Source organism: Dermacentor albipictus, chromosome 7 (genome assembly GCF_038994185.2).
Source record: "Dermacentor albipictus isolate Rhodes 1998 colony chromosome 7, USDA_Dalb.pri_finalv2, whole genome shotgun sequence".
In the NCBI taxonomy this organism is placed as follows: Eukaryota; Metazoa; Arthropoda; class Arachnida; order Ixodida; family Ixodidae; genus Dermacentor; species Dermacentor albipictus.
The window spans coordinates 140,248,020-140,269,994 of NC_091827.1; the positions used below are offsets into that span (position 1 = coordinate 140,248,020).

At 48.0% G+C, this 21,975-nt stretch overlaps 1 protein-coding gene across 1 annotated transcript in view; it reads right to left on the reverse strand.

Moving 5' to 3' along the window:
* Positions 1–21,975, reverse strand: part of LOC139047299 (uncharacterized) — a 1,527,628-nt gene that overhangs the window by 852,233 nt on the left and 653,420 nt on the right. The window contains exon 15 of the mRNA XM_070521114.1: positions 13,045–13,090. Within this exon, the coding sequence (XP_070377215.1) occupies positions 13,045–13,090 (46 nt within the window). The remainder of the gene's footprint in view (positions 1–13,044; positions 13,091–21,975) is intronic.

The following is a 21,975-nucleotide window of genomic DNA, read 5'->3' on the forward strand; positions in this document are numbered from 1 at the left end:
ACACCTGTGCTAGAGTACACAACACAGCAAAATATCACTCCAGATTGGAGCGGCAGTGGCAATGTGTTTCACTCTACAAGAGACTACTGTGGTAGATAATCGTAAAGACAAAAGAATTAAAAGAGGTATGTGTCAGTCATCCGTCTGTGACCTCCAGTGTTTATAGAAACACTTCTTTCTGTATATGTGCCATGCCGTAGGGAGGCTTTAAGTAACTCAGTCATGCTTGCTAAGTTAAAGATTGGAATAAGGAAAATCACAAGAACATTGTGTGAGTGATTTGTAAATGTCGCACCTAATGTAACTTATTCATGTATGTGCTGAGGATTAATTACAGCCAGTACCTAATGTGCTCTTACAGGATTACTTGTGGTGAGTAAAAGAAGGCTTGCTCACATCTTCCACTTTGTTTCTTTTGGACTTTTGCGCACTATGTGTATAGTTAGAGCTGCGTGCATGCAGCTGGGTATAGTTTGTTCATGTGTTCTGCTTCCTCCCTTGTCCTCATCATTCGTGCGCTATCTTTGCCGTAACATAATACAGCTACCTGTGCTACTGATTTTGTCACCGTGTTTGCATTATGAAAAGCTTTGTATTACTGGTTATTTCTACCGGTGAAATTGTCTGTGTCAGCTATTATACTTAGTCTTGCAAAAGTATGTTTCTCAACATGAATAAATGATCAGTATAAGTGTTGCTGTATTTATTTTTGTAATATTGTCACGTGGTAGTGACGGTGAAGAAAGAACACAGTAGCAGTACTGTGAAAGACAAAACTAGCTTTTATTGGGCGAACCTGTGCCCACAAAACAGGCTACACTTAAAGCGCAACGATAGCGGCGAACACAGTCGGCGATCGTCGAAAATCTGATCAGTGGGTCAAGCGCGTCGGCTTTTATAGAGCAGTCATCGAATGTTCCAGACTAATCGTTCGGACCCGCGTGCCTTCCACAAAGTTCTACACCATTCGCGTCAGGTGATGAAATCAGATAACATAACGTTCGGTGACAACAGACAGCGGATAGAAGCATCGATAACGTTCCAGAAACTTCGGATACATACAGGCGCGTCCCACGCTGTGCGATTACATTTGTTAGGCTGCGAAACGTGGTTGCCCGATAAAGATAAGTATACGTGTCAATACCCCCCTCTTAAAAAGCATCGTCCCGATGCTACAAATGTAAGACAGCGAAACACAAAAGGACACTTATTAAACATAACAAAACAACGAAAAGGAAGTCCAAAGGTCAGTTACGCGAAGCCCCAAAGTTCATTAACGCCGGTAGTACGGCTTGAGTCGCACAACGTGGACTATTTCAGATCGTGAGCGGCGCCGCTGTGATATCGAAATGCCGTCTGGCACGACCTCATAGTCGAGCGCGCCAATACGTCGGATGATCTTGTACGGTCCGAAATAGCGACGCAAAAGCTTCTCGCTCAGTCCTCGTCGGCGTATAGGGGTCCAAACCCAAACACGGTCACCGGGCTGGTACACGACGAAGCGTCGTCGGAGGTTGTAGTGTCGGCTGTCGGTCCTCTGCTGGTTCTTGATCCGCAGGCGGGCGAGCTGTCGGGCTTCTTCGGCGCGCTGGAGGTAGGTACGGACGTCAAGGTTCTCCTCGTCAGTGACGTGCGGCAGCAGGGCGTCGAGCGTCGTCGTCGGATTCCTGCCGTAGACTAGCTTGAATGGCGTGATCTGTGTTGTTTCTTGTACCGCCGTGTTATAAGCGAATGTTACGTACGGCAGGACGGCATCCCAGGTCTTGTGTTCCACGTCGACGTACATCGCTTGCATGTCGGCGAGGGTCTTATTCAGCCGCTCCGTAAGACCATTCGTCTGCGGGTGCTAGGCCGTTGTCCTCCTGTGCCTTGTCTGACTGTATTTCAGAATGGCATGGGTGAGCTCCGCTGTAAAGGCCGTGCCTCGGTCGGTGATGAGGACTTCTGGGGCGCCATGTCGCAGCAGGATGTTTTCGACGAAGAATTTCGCCACTTCGGATGCGCTACCTTTCAGCAGTGCTTTTGTTTCAGCGAAGCGGGTGAGGTAGTCCGTCGCCACGATGATCCACTTATTTCCGGTTATTGACGTCGGAAAGGGTCCCAGCAAGTCCATCCCGATCAGCTGAAATGGTCGGCAAGGAGACTCGATTGGCTGTAGTAATCCGGCTGGCCTTGTCGGCGGTGCTTTGCGTCGCTGACAGTCTCGGCATGTTCTGACATAACGGGCGACGTCGGCGGTCAGGCGCGGCCAATAATACTTTTCTTGTATCCTCGATAGTGTCCGGGAAAATCCGAGGTGTCCAGCGGTTTGATCGTCATGTAGGGCGTGCAATACTTCTGGACGAAGTCCTGACGGGACAACAAGAAGGTAATTGGCGCGGACTGGTGAGAAGTTCTTCTTCACGAGTAGACTGTCTTGAAGCGTGAAGGAAACTAATCCGCGCTTAAATGCCCTGGGGACAACGTCGGTGTGCCCTTCCAAATAATCGACGAGGCCTTTAAGCTCCGGGTCCGCTCGTTGTTGTTCGGCGAAGTCTTCCGCGCTTATTATTCCAAGGAAGGCGTCGTCATCCTCGTCATCTTGCGGCGGCGGGTCAATGGGTGCGCGTGATAGGCAATCGGCGTCTGAGTGTTTTCGTCCGGACTTGTATGTTACAGTGATGTCGTATTCTTGTAGTCTGAGGCTCCACCATGCCAGCCGTCCAGAGGGATCCTTTAAATTCGCTAGCCAACACAAGGCGTGGTGGCCGCTGACGACTTTGAATGGCCTGCCATATAGGTAAGGGCGAAATTTCGCTGTAGCCCAAACGATGGCAAGGCATTCCTTTTCGGTTGTAGAATAATTGCCTTCCGCTTTTGACAACGACCGGCTAGCGTAAGCTATCACGTGTTCATGTCCATCTTTTCTCTGGACTAGGATGGCACCGAGGCCAAGGCTACTGGCGTCAGTGTGGATTTCGGTATCGGCGTGCTCGTCGAAGTGCGCAAGTACGGGCGGCGACTGCATGCGTCGTTTGAGTTCTTGAAATGCGTCGGCCTGCGGCGTTACCCACTTGAACTCGACGTCACATTTAGTTAGCTGCGTCAGCGGCTCAGCGATACGTGAAAAGTTCTTGACAAATCGCCTGTAGTAGGCACACATGCCAAGAAATCTACGCACTGCCTTCTTGTCGATGGGCTGCGGGAACTTTGCTATGGCACCTGTCTTCTGCGGGTCGGGGCGGACTCCAGATTTGCTGATGACGTGGCCTAAAAATAGAAGCTCCTCGTAAGCGAAGCGGCACTTTTCCGGCTTCAGAGTAAGTCCTGATGACCTGATGGCCTCTAGTACTGTTGCAAGCTGCCTAAGGTGAACGTCGAAATTTCCGGCGAAGACGACGACGTCATCCAAGTATACGACAGGTCTGCCACTTCAATCCTGCTAAAACCGTGTCCATCACGCGCTGGAACGTTGCAGGCGCCGAGCACAGTCCGAATGGCATAACCTTGAACTCGTAGAGGCCGTCTGGGGTGATGAAGGCGGTCTTTTCGCGATCTCTTTCGTCGACTTCTATTTGCCAGTAGCCAGACTTGAGGTCCATGGACGAGAAGTATTTGGCGTTGCAGAGCCGATCCAATGCGTCGTCTATCCGTGGGAGGGGGTATACGTCCTTCTTCGTGATCTTTTTCAGACGACGATAATCGACGCAGAAACGCAGGGTTCCGTCCTTTTTCTTCACCAGGACAACAGGGGATGCCCACGGGCTTTTCGACGGCTGGATGATGTCGTCGCGCAGCATTTCTTCGACTTGTTCTCTTATAGCTTCGCGTTCTCGAGGCGGAACGCGGTAAGGGCTCTGACGGAGTGGTCGAGCGCATTCCTCGGTGATTATGCGATGCTTGGCGACTGGTGTTTGTCGAATCCTCGATGACGTCGAAAAGCAGCCTTTGTATCGTCGGAGCAGACTTCTGAGCTCCTGTTGCTTAATCATAGGGAGATTTGGATTAATGTCGTAGTCTGGTTCGGGAGCCATAGTCGTCGGGGTAGGTGCGGCGGAATCCGAGAGGACAAACGCATTACTTGTTTCCAGAATTTCCTCGATGTACGCGATCGTCGTGCCCCTGTTGATGTGCTTGATCTCCAGGCTGAAGTTTGTCAGCAACACTTCAGTTTTCCCTCCATGCAGTCGAGCGATCCCTCTTGCGACGCAAATTTCACGGTCTAGCAGTAGACGTTGGTCGCCTTCGATGACGCCTTCTACGTCAGCGGGTGTCCCGGTGCTGACCGAAATAATAATGCTGCAGCGAGGCGGGATGCTCACTTGATCTTCGAGCACACTCAAGGCGTGGTGACTACGAGGGCTCTCCGGCGGTATCGCATGATCTTCCGACAGTGTTATTGACTGCGACTTCAGGTCGATGACTGCGCCGTGTTGGTTGAGGAAGTCCATGCCGAGAATGACGTCTCGTGAACACTGTTGGAGGATAACGAAGGTGGCAGGGTAAGTCCGGTCATGAATGGTTATTCTTGCCGTGCAGATCCCAGTCGGCGTGATGAGGTGTCCTCCAGCGGTGCGAATCTGAGGGCCTCCCCATGCGGTCTTAACTTTCTTCAACTGGGCGGCGATGTGTCCACTCATTACGGAGTAATCGGCCCCTGTGTCGACTAAGGCAGTGACTGCGTGGCCGTCGAGAAGCACGTCGAGGTCGGTTGTTCTTTGTCTGGCGTTGCAGTTGGATCTTGGCGTCGGATCACGGCTGCGTCGTGTTGAACTGAAGCTGGAACGTTGCGTCGTCAAGTCGTCTTTCGTAGGTGTAGTCTTGGCTTCCCGACTTCTCCGGGACGGCGGCGTGTCGTCATTAGGTCGTCGAGATGGTTTCTTCGTCGTCTTCGTCGGCGGCGGAGGATCTTCGTCAGTTCGACGAACAGCAACCGCACCTCCATCGGTTGCTGCTTTTAGTTTTCCGGATATGGGCTCGCAGAGCGGCCCCGGACTGGGCCGGTGTACGGTCGGCGCTGCGGCGACAGGTAGCGGCCTGGTGATGGTGAACGGGACGGTCGTCGAGGGCTCCACTGAGTGGCGGCGAGGTAATCGGCGATGTCACGTGGGCGCTCTCCAAGCTGTGGACGCGGTGCGTTGACGGCGAAACCTCGGAATCCCATCTCTCGGTACGGGCATCGTCGGTAGACGTGACCTGCTTCTCCGCAGTGGTAGCAGAGCGGGCGGTGGTCAGGAGCACGCCAAACGTCTGTCTTCCTCGGGTAGCTGCGCTGGGCGACGGGTGGGCGTGCTGGCGGCGGCGGTGGTGGTCGACGGAATTGCGGCGTTACGGGGTCCTGGCGCGGTCGTGGAAGGGGACCTTGACGGCGGGCGACGGCGGCGTAGCTCATCGCTTGCGGCTGAGGCTGCGGCGGTTCTGGTTGCACTTGAGGAACTCCAAGCGATCGGTGCACCTCTTCTTTTACGATGTCGGCGATCGAGGCCACTTGAGGCTGCGACGAAGGCAAGACCTTCCGCAGTTCTTCGCGCACAATGGCCCTGACGGTCTCGCGCAGATCATCCGTGGCCAGTGATTGAATTCCTGCGTAGTGGGTAGAGCTTGTACGGCGGTTGAATTGCCGGTTCCGCATTTCGAGTGTCTTCTCGATGTTTGTCGCCTCACAAAGAAACTCTTCGACGGTCTTCGGTGGGCTTCTTACCATCCCGGCGAAAAGTTCCTCCTTTACCCCACGCATCAGTAGGCGGACTTTCTTCTCCTCGGCCATATCCGGGTCGGCGTGGCGGAACAAACGGCTCATTTCTTCCGTAAAAATGCTAACGTTCTCGTTTGGTATCTGCACTCGGGCGTCCAGCATAGCTTCAGCCCTTTCCTTGCGCACGACGCTTGTAAAGGTGCGTAGGAAGCCGCTACGGAACAGGTCCCACGTTGTCAAGGTCGATTCCCTGTTCTCAAACCAAGTTCTGGCGGTGTCTTCTAAGGCGAAGTAGACATGCCGCAGCTTCTCGTCGGAGTCCCAGTTGTTGAATGTTGCGATTCGTTCGTAGGTCTCCAGCCATGATTCCGGGTCTTCAGTCGCTGCACCATGGAAGGTTGGTGGGTCCCGAGGTGGGTCCCGGGGTCCCGAGGGCAGCCATTGGTGTTGTCTTGACCACGATCTTCTTTGTCGTCTCAGGTAGAAGTCCGTGCTCTGGGGGCAGTCCTTGCAGTCTGCGGCTAGCACGCTGGTCTTCGGCGATGTTGGTTCTTTCCTCGGGCTTCGGGCTTGGGTCGCGGCTTTGCGCGGGCGTTCGGTACATGAACGCACAAACACCTCCACCAGATGTCACGTGGTAGTGACGGTGAAGAAAGAACACAGTAGCAGTACTGTGAAAGACAAAACTAGCTTTTATTGGGCGAACCTGTGCCCACAAAACAGGCTACACTTAAAGCGCAACGATAGCGGCGAACACAGTCGGCGATCGTCGAAAATCTGATCAGTGGGTCAAGCGCGTCGGCTTTTATAGAGCTGTCATCGAATGTTCCAGACTAATCGTTCGGACCCGCGTGCCTTCCACAAAGTTCTACACCATTCGCGTCAGGTGATGAAATCAGATAACATAACGTTCGGCGACAACAGACAGCGGATAGAAGCATCGATAACGTTCCGAAACATCGGATACATACAGGCGCGTCCCAAGCTGTGCGATTACATTTGTTAGGCTGCGAAACGTGGTTGCCCGATAAAGATAAGTATACGTGTCAATATTATCAGTTATGAAGTTTTATACACTGTTGCACGTTGTATGACAGAATAAAATTGATGCAGAACTTTTTATTGTGATGTTTTTCAGATCAATTTTCTTCTCACGCTAACCAGCAAAAATTGTGTGGGAAAACGTGCCAACAAGAGTGTAAGGTCAGCTTACTGTCCATTGTCTACAAAGTATTTACTAAGGCAATCGCAAATAGAATAAGGAACACCATAGACTTCTGTCAACCAAAGGACCAGACAGGATTCCGTAAAGGCTATTCAACAATAGACCATATTCACACTATCAATCAGATGATACAGAAATGTGCGGAATGTAAGCAACCCGTATATATAGGTTTCATTGATTACGAGAAAGCGTTTCATTCTGTCGAAACCTCGGCAGTCATGGAGGCATTACGGAATCAGGGTGTAGACGAGCCGTATGTAAAAATACTGAAAGATATCTATAGCGGCTCCACAGCCATCGTAGTCCTCCATAAAAAAAGCAACAAAATCCCAATAAAGAAAGGCGCCAGGCAGGGAGATAATATCTCTCCAAGGCTATTCACAGCGTGTTTACAGGAGGTATTCAGAGGCCTGGATTGGGACGAATTGGGGATAAAAGGTAATGGAGAATACTTTAGTAACTTGCGATTCGCTGATGATATTGCCTTGCTTAGTAACTCAGGGGACCAATTGCAATGCATGCTCACTGACCTTGAGAGGCAAAGCACAAGAGTGGGTCTAAAGATTAATCTGAATTAAACTAAAGTAATGTTTACCACATAGGAAGAGAACAGCAGTTTACAATAGGTAGCGAGGCACTCGAAGCGGTAAGGCAATACATCTACTTAGGGCAGGTTGTGACGGCGGATCCGGATCATTAGACGGAAATAATCAGAACAATAACAATGGTCTGGAGTGCGTTTGGCAGGCATTCTCAGATCATGAACAGCAGGTTGCCATTATCCCTCAAGAGAACAGTGTATAATATCTGTGTCTTACCAGTACTTACCTACGGGGCAGCAACCTGGAGGCTTACGAAAAGGGTTCTACGTAAATATATGATGACGCAACGAGCTATGGAAAGAAGAATGATGGGTGTAACGTTAAGGGATAAGAAAAGAACAGATTGGTTGAGGGAACAAACGCGAGGTAATGACATCTTAGTTGAAATCAAGAAAATGATATGTGTATGGGTAGGACATCTAATGAGGAGGGAAGATAACCGATGGTCGTTAAGGGTTGCGGACTGGATTCCAAGGGAAGGGAAGCGTAGCAGGGGGCGGCAGAAAGTTGGGTGGGCGGATGAGATTAAGAAATTTGCAGCGACGACATGTCCACAATTACTACATCACCGCGGTTGTTGGAGAAGTATGGGAGAGGCCTTTGCCCTGCAGTGGCCGTAACCAGGCTCATGATGATGATGCTGATGATAATGATGCTGTTGCTCCTGATGATGATGATGACCTGCTCTAAAAGTTCCTATGACAGGGTAGGCGTGAAGAAAAGGGGTAACGTCAAAATCACTGTAGCCGACTCGGGAACATTTCCATTAGATGCTATGGCCGCCGGGTCAGCTAATATGACGTCATCGATTGGAGGCAAACGGCCTTAGTGGCTTAGGTGTGCTAGTAGTGACGTTGTGTCTCTCCGTCGCAGTCGACAGCGCGCGCTGCAGTTTCTCTCCGGCTCCGTGAGGGATAGGCCACGCGTCATACGTACTCCTTAGGAGCAGACAGCGTTCGATCAACAATGCCGCGAGCAGAACAGGGAACGAGCTCGTCTACGCCGTGCCGAAGCTGCAGCCGGGGCACAAGAACAGGCTCATGCAGCCGAGCCAAGCAGCAACTGCATACGGAGGATCCAACAGCCTACCAAACTGTCTTTAATGAACTGTTGCGATTAACCCTGTCACAAATTTTCGCTTCACTGGTTAACCATATGCACGGAGTGCTTATGGTTAACCAGCTTATGGTTAACCAGCTTATGGTTAACCAGTGCTTATGATATGCACGGAGACATCCAACTCTTCTGGATACTTTTCCTAGCCTCCGACTAGAGTATACTCTGACTCCACTCAGCAGCCTGGAGTGGAGCCAAAGTTTTCTTTTCCCGCGTGGGCCAGTGCATCATCGCATCAAAAGGAAAGAAACCACGACACAAGGCCCTCGCACATGTTAGAGCGGCGTGCATCAATTTGTAATCAGACGAATGCAAGCTCATTGAAGGTTCGCTTTATCTTTTTGATAAAGAATTCCCCATAAGTGAACAGAGACGTACAACTTTTATTGTTACTGCTGACGATTTTTCTCTCCTGAGATTGAAGTTCGTTGCGATATACCTTTTTCACTCACAGCAGCAAATTGGAAGGCCCTCCCCAACACGCCGCTGAAAATCATTGTTCTTGACAAATGTGCCTTTATTGGCTGAAAAATAGTCTGCTCTTTCACGTGTCAATTGTATTATTCTTTTTCTCTCTGCCTTTATGAACTTGCGATATGTAGACTTGTGTGGCATCGACGTTACTATGGACGTATGTCATAGGGCAGTTATTTCAGCGTATTAGGGGCTGAGAAAACCAGAATGAAAATCATGTCTGCCGGCAATCTTCTTGAGAATGTGCAATATCTTCTCCGCATGCGGCATGACCTCGAGCCACTCCTTCAAGCGCTGGAGCTCTGCCCTGTCTCTTATAGCTCCATGTTTCACCCTTTTCAAGAGTGCTTCGGCTACAATAACAATGACCGTCCTATGGAAGCCCGCTGACACAAAGCAGCCTACTTGGAAATCAAAGCTATACTATGTAAAATGTAGGCACGACTTCCTAGCGCCGAATTCACTCTGCGACGCAGTAGCACTTTTCACCATCTTGTGTGGGCGGAGTCAAGCGACAGAAGCCATATTTTGGCACGTGAAAAGTAAGGTCAACGCATGGTCAGCAACGGAGATTCATTTAAGGTTCGAAAATTGAAAATAGTCCGCCTCATCAATCACATGCGTGAAGGCCGCCCTAGCAGAGCTGACTAATATTATGTATTATAGAAGCAGGGGATGGAAATTTGGGGGGGGGGCAGCTATGGCAAAGTAATGTGAGCAAATTTCTTTCGAAAAAAATCATATTGAAGCTCAATGTACCAGACCTCTTTCGCGGCAAGCACTCCTGTGAAGTTGCTGAGTTTATGTCCAGTGGAATTGAAGCTAGTGCGTTTTCTGTACGCATACAAGACCTTTTCTATTCAGAGCCGGAGGACAAGCTCTTAGGCGTCGTGAAAGCCAGCGTCGAAGTAAACGGAGAATGTGATTTTGGGGATTTTATCAGCCTGTTGCTGAAATACTGTTTAACCTTGGGATAATATTATCTTAACTTGACTCTTATCGCTTTGGATAAACAACCTTATCGGCTAATAAGTGCCGTTTGTTTGGGATATATTTTTATCTAATATCGACAAATCATTGCAGCTTTATTTTAGTGGGTAATATTTATGAATATGTAGATGACCTTTAGCTGTTTTAACAAAGCAGGGTGACCTTTGATATCCTGGGGTGCTATAACGTAAAACTATTCCAAACTTTTCTATTCCAATTCTGCATTCAGCCCTGCGCGATTGGTTAAAAACTTTTTTGGACCACCCCCGTTTCGCTTGGTTTTTAGTGGACGTCACGAAAATCGCGACAGCTTCCCATCTGACATGACATGTGTACGCTGATAATGCATGATTTGACAGAACAAAAGCAAAGGAGTTATTTCTGATTGGATGCATTTTTGCCATTAGCCCTCAGCTATAGATCAAAAGCTTTCGGGCTGCAGCCACCTCACCTCCCTGTCACGTGACGTCACAAAACCGCAAAAACTCACCGCGTCAAAGTGAGGTGTACGCGTTAAAGATGCAATAATATGCCGAACAAAACTGGGTTTTCTTCTGAATAGCCACAGACTGCGCCGTTTTAAAAGGATTAAATGATGGCTGTGGCCGATGGGCCAGGGCCTGGCTACTCGCACCTGCCAGAAAGCATGGCTTTATTTACGTACAATAAAACTTTCGCTTGGCCGCATAAAGCTTTCGAGCACTTTCGGCATGTTTGGGACCTCGTGCTGCAAAGTCGTGTTTGCTGAGGATCCATTGTAGCGTCATTCTTAAGCTTCCGTTGCATGCCGCCGCGATTTTCAGCCAGCCACCACGAGTTAAATAAGGGAAAGCGGACCAATCGCAGACGCCGGCGCCACCCTCTTCGTCCGGCTATCGATTTTCAGTGCAGTGGTTCGGCCCCATGAAATTCTTCTGCACTTGAGTATGCCCCTCGCCTATTGTCAGCCAATTAGGTAACACAAGCCGCTCAGCGTAGCAATGGTATTCGTTTTTTCAAGCAAACAGAAGTGACCTCCCATGAACGAGGAGATCGTTTGATTGGTCTGTTCAGACAATCCTGCGGGTGACCGCCCGATGCTTGCGTCGGCGGTTACGCAAATTTGACGTCAGGACATTGGAATAAAAAGAGTTTCGAATAGTTTTATGGAATAGGGCCCCTGTTTCTGTTTAAAATGTTCGTAGTCAGCTCGAGCAAAAGTCGGTCCTATGCACCAGATTGTTGACGTGGATGGGTTACAATTTTCGGACCATAAATAAAGGTTAAGTGCTGACCACATTTGTAAGGTGTACATTCCACTTGACAAGAAAGGGCTTCTTGTGTTTGGCTCCACCAACTCTAAGTTTGTGAAAAGGTCTATTGCCCCACAGTGCATATATTCTGCACTCGCCATTCGTGGCAACATCGCATGAAGCACAGCTTTTATATTCTAGTAGGCTGTCTTATGGCAGCAGGTTTCCCTAGAGCGGTCGTCTTTCTTGTGGCCAAGTTTCCCTTGCAAAAGGCGAAACCTGGAAGGCACGCAGCTCAGCCCTGCAGCTTGCGCGGGCGCCAGACAAACACGTGTCCGGTTCCCTTTGTAACATCGGCAACGGCGGGTCGAACGACAATTTTTCTTTTCTGCAAACTCTCTTTGATCTTTCAATAAACACGTTGAGGTTGCCGGTATTTCATGAAAGATGTGAAATGAAAGGAGAAATGTAGCTGAACTTGCAGCTTCGCTGGAATACAAGTTATTTTCTATGCAGTTCGACTCTTCGGATTGTGCTATTTATTAATTTATTTAGTACCCACAGTGCCCATTAAGGTTTTACAGTGAAGGGGTAAAAAAAGCAAGCATAAAAATTGCAGGTTTGCATATATTTGTGTATGTGAAGAACTGATTATTATCCGCCGACACAAAAGCACAGCGACGTTGCACGCAGCCACGTCGGACACAGGCAGGTTGCAGATGCCACATGTCACATGTGAAAATGTTGTAGGTTAACAGTTGCCACGAGTAGTTTCTGTATAAGTTAAGAGGAAGCTTTAGCTCGGCCCCAACTCCGACGCCGCCGATGCAAATGCGTGTAAAACGCAAGAACGTTTTCTGAGATAACGCCTAGACCGATTTTCATGAAATTTGTTGCGTTTGAGAAAGTTAAATTCTAGTGACTGTTGGAAGCGGAATTTCGATTTAGGTCCAGGATTTTGTTACAGGAATTTTCAAAAACTCGAAAGATAAAAAAAATAGAAGCACGAAGCTTACACATTCATAGCTCTTCATCAAAAGCAGATATCGCGGTTCTGTAAGGCGTCCATTAAACTACTGAAAATGGACAAATTCAATATGTCATTTTCTATCTTACGTGAATTTATTAGGTTGTGTACAAGGGTTTTGCCAAAGCTGTATTTCCATATTACTAAATTTTTTTAGATTCATTCGTTACATGTCAATGTTGTCCGCTTTAAATGTACTATTAGATACAATTCACAGAATTGTATTATCGTTTTTCGTTCCTGAGTTACAAAGTTGTAAAGTTGATAGTTTCCTTTTTTGAAACGTTTCGGTTTTTGCGAATTTTTTATAAATAATTTAAAACTAAAATCCGGAATTCTAAACCAACAGTAACTAGATTCCAAGTTTTTCTTTTAAGTGTAACGAACTTCGTCAAATTTGGTGCTGTGGCTCCCGAGAAAAAAACGAATTCTCCTTTTACATGTATTTAGATAGGAGTACCAGAGCTAACGCTTCCTCTTAAGTTCATATCTTCTGCTATTCTGTACTGGTGTTGTCTCATAGAGGAACAATTTCATAAATAAAGATTGTGCTTCGTCCATGTCAAAGCACGGTATTTGGCATAAAAAAATTAATTGAGTAAGTAGTTTATGGAGAGTGAGAGGTTGTTAGCCGTTTGTGATTATTTAGCAGCGTACTTACTCGTTAAAACACGTACGAAATTCGAAACTCATCATCAACATACCCAATTTGAAGCTGACTGAAGATCCTTCAACTTCATTACCTTTGTTCTGAAAAAAAATAAAGTAATATGATGCATAATCGCATATCAATCTTGATGTTTTACTATAACAAATGACAGTGGTTTATAATCAAATTACGCTTGATCTTATTTTCTTTATAAAGGTTTGATCCTAGATTGGACAAGATTTGATGTGGCCGATGAGAGAGTAAAATACAAGCAAATTCTGAACAAAAGATGGGTGTGTCAAGAAGCATAAATAAACACGAAGCAAGTTCAAACAAAAGCGTCAGACGGTACTGGCGAACGATGAATTTTGCGTCGACGAGGCCTTAGGGGACGCAAGGACGAACCGCAGTTGCTCGATAGCCAAAGAAGAAATGCGTTTTTTGAAAAAAAATCCAACAGGGACCGAAGCAAAGGAGAGCATCGAGGTAATAAAGCGTGGCTGAGATTGATATTTATATAGAATGACCGAAAGGAGAAAATGAAAGTGGACGAAAAGATAACTTTTCGTTGGTGGGAGATGAACGCCCAACAACCGCATCGCGTCTCTACTGCGGCGGTGGCCGTCAATGCGTGCACTAGTGTCTTGGGTATCCGGGGAAATAAAGCCTCGTATGGTACACGTGTTGGACTCAAGGCTTCCATAGTCCACACCTTCACTATGAATGACTACGAGGGTTTATTGGCCGCGTACCGGTGCTCCGAAGTTGACGTGCCTTGTGACATCATTGCTTGCCACCGGTAAAACATGGATGATCCGCGTCCACCTGCCTAGGTCGTGAGTAGCGCTGGCTAACTCTCCCAGGTCTTGTACACCTCAAATTGTGGACGTCCGTCGCCTTAGCTACAGCGCTCTGCGTGCAGGAGCAGCGACGCGCGCGATGCATTGGCGGCCAGCGCGGACGCGAGCGGCAGCGATGCCGCCGCCAGCGTCCGCCGCTCGGTGCGGCTGCAATTACTGTGCGCGGCTCTCGCGTGCCTCAAATTTTAGTTTTGATTGCACTTCGTCTGCAATTTATGTGTTTAAATCACGCATTCGATAAATATAAAGGATTGCTTTTTCCTTCGTTAGTATACCTTGAAACATATTATTGCGGTTGTCACCGTAACATCATCCCCTGCGCTTAAAGACTGATTCAATAATTAAAATAATTATAACCTTCCCTTTGCTTAGCTAACTACTCAAATCATTACTCAAAAATAAACAGTATGGTTATCAGAAACGCTAATTACTTATTCAACTGTTGAGTTCATAAATCATTATCAAAGTAGCAAATAAATAATCTACCATTCATTCTTACTATTCAAATACGTAATCGATTGCGTAGAAATTTCACGTGCATTATTTATCCATTTTCTACACACTTGATTCAGCGACTATCAGTAATGAAGTCTCTTTACAAAATATTCGTGCGTTCCATGAGTTATGTGCAGAAGAAGAAGTAGGGTTTCGTCAATACGTTTTCTAATGTGTCACACATAACTGCAAGGATTGCGAGTGCCTTTCTATAGTTGCTGATTTAATGCAGCCTAACAATGTTAAGCGGCCTTTGACTTCTACCCCTAACTATTGTGTAACAATTGATTTCGTACTGAAACATGCTATGTACCAACTTTTTCGGCTTTTCAATATTGTTAGCCCTATAAAATCCCCCTCGCGCAATAGTCGACCACGAAGGCTATGAGAACCCTTAGTCAAATAAATGTACAAAATTACTAATATTCACAATTGCGACCGGCGCAACAAGCGATTTTTGCAGGCCATGTTAGGGGAAAAAGTGGCTTTTATGCAGATGATGATTATGATGTATTGAAATCCTCTTTTAATTGGGATGGGGACAAATAGTCACCTAGCCTACTTGAAATAATCAGGTATGCTAAACATTTATTTTACTGTACCATATTTCTATACATATACTTAGTCGTTTCCTCTTCCTCAAAACTTCACCTTACTTCTTTACTTCTACAGCTACGTGTGCCATAACGGATCCGGTCGCATCAATCTTTTGCAGCTTTTTTTTTCACTAATACTCTAACCGTCTCTCGCCTATTTCGACTTCTGACCGGTTGATGCTTCTTTCCGCTCTAAAACAAGCGCTTCTGGAATATGTACGTCATTATGCAGGATGAAGAAATGGGTTAATGCTATGAATGTTTCCTTTGAAAAGAAGCGGTGAATGGCGCCGCAAAGCTTTTTTTTCTATTTCGCTGCAATATCAATTATGTTGACCCTCTTGGCGCATCTTTGCCGTTGGCGTCGCCGTTTTCGTGATGTTCTGTATAAAGTCCAAGGGAAATAATACTGTTGCCACGTGCCATGGGCTGTATCTGAGATCGAAGGCGCTGGAGAGGACCCCACGATCGCGGCTGAATCGCACTCAAGTGCAGAAAACTGCGAGGAAGCTCGCAGTTCGCCACGTGAAGTGCCGTGTGGGGAAGGAAGGAGGGGGCGGCATTGTTCTCCGGTAGCAATTGTGTGTGTCCCGACCGCGCGCAAGGGGAACCAATAAAATCCCTCAATAATATAAAAGTACCGACAGGCTTTGATCCAGCCGATAATGCCTGCGATAGGCTGATCGGTGACATGTGACCTTGCTCCGCCCCTTTGCCGCCATGAAAGTTCCTTGCCGCCGGACGAAGTGCGCGCGTTTCGCCTGTTTTGCTACGCACATCGCTGCGACAATTTCGTTCCGGGAAGGGCCGAAATGCCTTATTGCTGTGCGGTTGGGTGCCAAAACCGGACGAAGGAGGGCAAGACGTTATTTTCCATCGCGCGCGGCAACCAGAACCTGACCAGACGAAACGTATGGTTACACAGTACTGGACGGATGGACTTTGAACGGCCCGTAACAGCACGACTATGCGAGGCAAGTAACGTACAATGATACAAAGATGTGACAGAAAGTATACACGTGCGTGCGGCGAGCGGTGATAGTATTTCACTCGCACGCATGAATACTGAGGGCCGAAGTTTGTGGAGATTATTTATTTTAGTTCATTGTGAGCCGGCTGAATAGATCAGTATGACCTAGGATGCGAAGGACCGAAATGGCTTGTTGCTGTGTGAATGGATGCCGAGTTCAGACGGAGGACTACAAGAAGGTATTTTGCATCCCGTGCGGCAAACAAAACTTAAGCAGAAGGTAAGTGTGGTAGCATAGAAATGGACGGAAAGATTGAACCGTCGGTAGCTGAACGACTATGCGAGGAAAGTAACGTAGAGCGATACGAAGGTGCAAGAGAAAGTATAAACCTTTGTGTGCAGGACTGCAGTAGTATTTCATACGCGCGCATGAATGTTGACGGCCAAAGTTTGTGCAGATTACTAATTTTAGTGCATTACGAGGCCATTCTCTTAGCAAGTGCAGTATGACCTAGCATGCAAGTAAATAGTGCGGCAGAAACGCATTAACTCGCTGACAAATATCCACATTGCGTTACGTGCGATAAAAAATAACAAAATTAGAAAGCGGATTTTGCTTTTACACTTTCCTGTGTTTGTGCGCGCATTGTTAACTGCGCTTTACAACATGTCCAAAATGTCATTTCCAATATCCTAATGGTATTTCTGCATTGCATATGTGAATAAATATATTCTTAAGTGCCTGCATTACTCTGCTTTTAAAAACAAATACTGCATAGCCACTGCTACTAGCCATCAAATAATAAAGCGTAATGCAGCGTATCAAAGTACATTACATACAGCTGCGAACTCGTTACTTCCAAGTTTCCCTTACACACGAAGATGTTTCAGTAATCGGCAATGCCATTTTACTGATGAAAAACAAACAACTGCAAATTAACATAAGAAAAAAGCCAGAAGCGATACACGGATTGCCAGCAAAACGCAGTACAGTAATAGCTGGTCCAATCCGCGTGCGTTTCGTATAAGGGCCCTCTAATTCTTACGGGGCTTTAGTGGTGCACGGAGGCGAAAAGGGATAAACACAACAATAAGCGTCATGATTCGACTTTACGTGGCGACGTCGCACGGTTAACGAGAACATTCAACCGCATTGACACACGCACTCAGACTACGCTTGATATTGGTGTGCCGTGAGATCAGATCGCGCTGGCAGCCCGAACACGATCGAGGAGGCGCGCTGACACGATCCATACCACCACTTCATCATGTCGCGACAGTTGCACTGGCTCGTAGCATTGAACCACAATACACAGCAGTCGTCGTGTAATCGCTACATGACAGACACACTCATAGGCAAGAAGACTGTTGGCGCACTCGTTTCCACACAAACACACACAGTTGCCGTGAGGGTCGCGCGCTTTGAGAGTCGCACGTTTGAGCGACGTTATTATGTCAAACGTTTTTCGGTCCAAGTGACTGTCAGCCTTCATCTTTTACACGGCTTCTTCGTTCAAACTAACCGCTATGTGTACGCAGCACACTTACAAGCAAAAGAATTCACAGAGCAAGCGGGATTAAGCGCAAGCAATCACCAAGGCTCGCGCCGTGATTGAGCGCAAACGAACGAAATGTAAACATGTGGAATCGAGGCGATCAAGCCCTTATTACAATCTCTTGAGCGTTTTTCTTGGAGCGCTCATTTGAAATTAACGGACTAAATTTAGCAGTTCGGGTGCTTTCGTTTTTCGCCGCAATCAGGCACCAGTAGGGCTTGTTTCCGCTCGTATGGAGATATTTTTTCACCTCACGGCCGCGGTTTAGCGTGGGCGCTGTCTGCTACAGGAACTTCCTAGGTGGCGCGTGCGGCAGATGTCGCTACCTTGAAAATTATAGAGGGACTTTAGGAACCAACGACTCCGACTCAGTCTCACCCGTTCGAGGGAGGAGAGCCGGGAGGCAGCGCGGGAGGCGGCGTTGTACTCCCGCAGGAAGGGGTACTACATTGCGCTGCAGCGTGTGTTCGCGATCTGCAGACGGCCTTTGTGCATGCTGCGTTCTCCGCACTCAGTTTGCGTTGAAGCGATAGGCAGCACGAAGGTAGCTTCACTCGCTGCTGTTGCCACGCTTCCTCGGGCCAGCGTTTCCACAGCGAGTGTCCGTGGTCACTGAATGCGACGTATTGGCGTTTCCCTGTGTGCGCTGACATCATGCTTATTAATTTAGTTAATAAGCGAATGTTTCCAAATTCATACGGCCGATAAATCTGATATCCTTACGTGTTGGGCTGCTGAGTACGAGGTCGCGGGATCGAATCCCGGCCACGGCGGCCGCATTTCGATGGGGGCGAAATGCGAAAACACCCGTGTGCTTAGATTTAGGTGGACGTTCAAGAACCCCAGGTGGTCAAAATTTCCGGAGTCCTCCACTACGGCGTGCCTCATAATCAGAAAGTGGTTTTGACACGTAAAACCCCAAATATTATTATATTAGTATCCTTACTTTGCAGAGCTGTCAACTAATTTGCTATTGCAATGGATTATTCGCCTTTCGGGTGAAACTGAGACTTCTTGCGTAATATCCTACCTATATTTAAAAAAAACTCTCTCTCCCTCTGTCTCTCTCTCTCTCACAAACAAGGAATTCCCAGCATCAAATATTTTCAACCCCTACAGCGAACTTCGTTTTTGTACGCCTGCATTGTTTCTCGTCACCATACTTTTCCGCCACCAAACCTCCAATCACCTCTTGCTAATCTCTTTTGCGGATTTGTTTCCCTTCTCCTTGCTATTCCGGATCCCTAGGGCTTCAAGGACACCAGAGGAGCCTAGAACGACGGGTGGGTAGATGTCTTCACGTTGTAATAAAATCATGTGGAATCGTTTCACAAGCCTTACCGCAGCAAACATGTGCTTCTTCCTCCTTGGGATACCTCAATTTATAACTAGGCGTTCCGTCATGTTAAGCCCCAAGTGGGGTATTTGAGGTATAAATCAATAAAGAAAGATATCCTGATACTGATTCGAAAGGTATAGAGCTTTTCTTTGAGTTATAAATTGTTTTTTTGTGGTTTTATTTATTTTCTCTGATGTAGTTGCCCATTGTAACGTGCCAAGGGAGACGACGCGCGCAGCAGCGTGGTCAGTGCAGGAAAGAACGAAGGTTTATTGCGAGCGTGGCTGAGAAAGACATGGATGCAGTGCGCTGTACACACTGCGCATCACCGATGCGCATCTGCGCTGATATAATCAGTACACGTGTCCGATACATCCTCCCTCAGGCAACAAACAAAAGAGACTTAGATACATATACACATTTGCCAAAACTTATGACACTTGCTGAAAATGTTCATCACAATGAAGCTTCTAGGGAGGCCGGACGACACGAGTCGACCTTCTAGTAGCATGCGTCGGTTGGATGCCAGGCGAAGGATCGCCGTCACTTGCTGGCAGCATTGATCCTACGGCTGTTTCCAGAGATGACGCCTCGTAGGCTTTCGCTGTTGCTTCAGCTGGTGCTGGAGGCGCCGGCGCATGGGAGCTTTCACATGGTGGGATCTCCTCGCAGTCGTCATCACTTTCAGCGCTTTACTGTTCACCCGTCCTAAGTAGATGTCGGCGGTTGCGCCGCAGAACGCGGTGATCTTGCGTTCGTACCAAATAGGAACGTGGAGCAGCTTCACCAACAACCTTCGCATTTGGGACCACGCAGTCGCATCCTGAACCTCACCTTCGTGCCTCTGCGCAGTATTGGCAAAGGCTTCCCGGCCTTGGCTTGGTGGTGCTTCCTGACAGGGGTCCGAGACACCCTACCGAAGTCAGGAAGGTTAGAACGAAGTCGCCTTCTGTGCAGAAGCTCACCCGGAGAATGCCCATCTTCCAGTGGTGTTGAGCGATAGGCTAGTGAACCCAGCCAGAAGTCCTCCCTCGCCTCTCGAGTCTTTTTCGGGGTGCGCTTTACAATTTGGACACCTTTCTCAGCCAAGCCGTTTGACTGCGGATAACGGGGGCTGGAGGTTACATGCTTGAAGTCGTATGTTTTGGCAAATCTGGCAAATTCATGGCTTGAAAACTGGGGTCCGTTATCCGTGCAAACTTCTACAGGTACGCCGTACCTGACGTACATGGCGCTAAGGGCTGCGATCGTAGTTGCTGCAGTTGTGTCGTCAAGTTTCTCAACCGCAGGGAAATTTGAAAAGGCGTCGTAAATAACCACGTACGAATTTCCAGCATAAGAAAAGATATCTACGCCGACCTATACCAAGCAAATTTTGGAACTGGCCGCATTAAAAATGGTTCATGTGGTTGTTTGTATGCGTGCTTTCGGCAGGTTGTGCAGCTTTCTACTAGCGCAGCTATTTCGCCGTTCAGACCGGGCCAAACTACAAGAGTTCGGGCCCTCTCTTTGCACTCTTGCAACCCGAGGTGGTCAGCATGTATTCTCTTCAGGATGCTTTGTCGCATACTCTTCGGTATTAGAACATTCGAGCCCTTCAGCACTATACCATTAACGACTGACAGCTCTTTCGCAAAAGACTTGAGTTCCCCGTTCAGCGGCTGCCCGCTTGTTAAGCAATTCCTCAGGGCCTGTAAGTATACGTCACGAGACGTTTCTTGCTGCAGTAACCGCTGCACTTCGGAAGTGACCATATAGCCCAAGGACTGCACCGCATGGATCTCCACGTCGTCGGGGGTGCCAGAAGTGGTGCCAAGTTGATCTTTGCCCTGGTCAGCCGTTGAGCGCGACAACATGTCAGCGAGAACCAGCTGTTTCACGGGAATTTACGCTAAGACAAAGTTGTATTTTAGTAGCCGCAAAAAGAATCTTTGCACTCGCGCTACCCGCCATGGTTGCTCAGTGGCTATGGTGTTGGGCTGCTGAGCACGAGGTCGCGGGATCGAATCCCGGCCACGGCGGCCGCATTTCGATGGGGGCGAAATGCGAAAACACCCGTGTGCTTAGATTTAGTTGCACGTTAAAGAACCCCAGGTGGTCAACATTTCCGGAGTCCTATACTACGGCGTACCTCATAATCAGAAAGTGGTTTTGGCACGTAAAACCCCAAATATTATTATTGCACTCGCGGTGGCATGTCGGCGATTTCCTTTTGCGCGATTGCTATGAGTGACTTATGGTCTGTTTCGATAAGCACTTCCATACACAAACTCGTGAAACCTTTCACAGCCAAAACAAATCACGAGTGCCTCCTTTTCAATTTGTGCACAGCTTTGCTCGGCCCGGGTTAATACATGATATGCATACGCTACCGGTCGCCATTCACCATTGTAGCCTTGCAATAATGCTGCACCGACACCTTCCTTTGATGCGTCGCACGTTATCTTAGTTTCTCGTTGCGGATCAAAGATTGCAAGTAGGGGGGCGGCAGTCAAAACTTGCGTTAAGATTTGCCGCTCTTGCGCGTGGTTTGCTGTCCATCGGAACTCTGCGCGGGACTTGATAAGCTCTCGTAAAAGCGTCGTTCGCTCGGACAACCATGGCACAAATTTACTGAAATAGTTCAGCACTCCCAGCATCCGCTGGACGTCGGTCTTGGACGTTGGTGTCGGCATGTTCGCCAAACTTTCGATAAGCTTTGAGTCAGGCGATATGCGCGTTCGGCTTATGACGTCACCAAGGAATTTGACTGATTTCACACCGAACTTGCATTTCTGCGCGTTGAAAGTCAATCCTGCTTTCTCGGCAGCCTTAAGCACTTCCGTCAACCGTTCATCGTGTTCTATTTTACTGCAACGCCAAACTAAAATGTCATCATTGTATACCAGCACACCATGTAGGCCCTCGAATACTTGACTCATGGTTTGATGAAATACCTCCGGTGCGGACGAAATGCCGAAAGGCAGACGCAGAAAACGGTATCTCCCAAACCGTGAAGAGAAAGTGCAGATGTTAGATGTGCGGTCGTCAAGCGGTATCTTATGATAGCCGGAGTTCGCGTCAAGACAGCTGAAGTACGCGGCATTGGTTAAGCGGGCTTTCAAATCTTCGCGCCTAGGAAGCGGGAAATGCTGCCGCTTTATGTGCTTGTTAACAGCTCTGCAATCCAT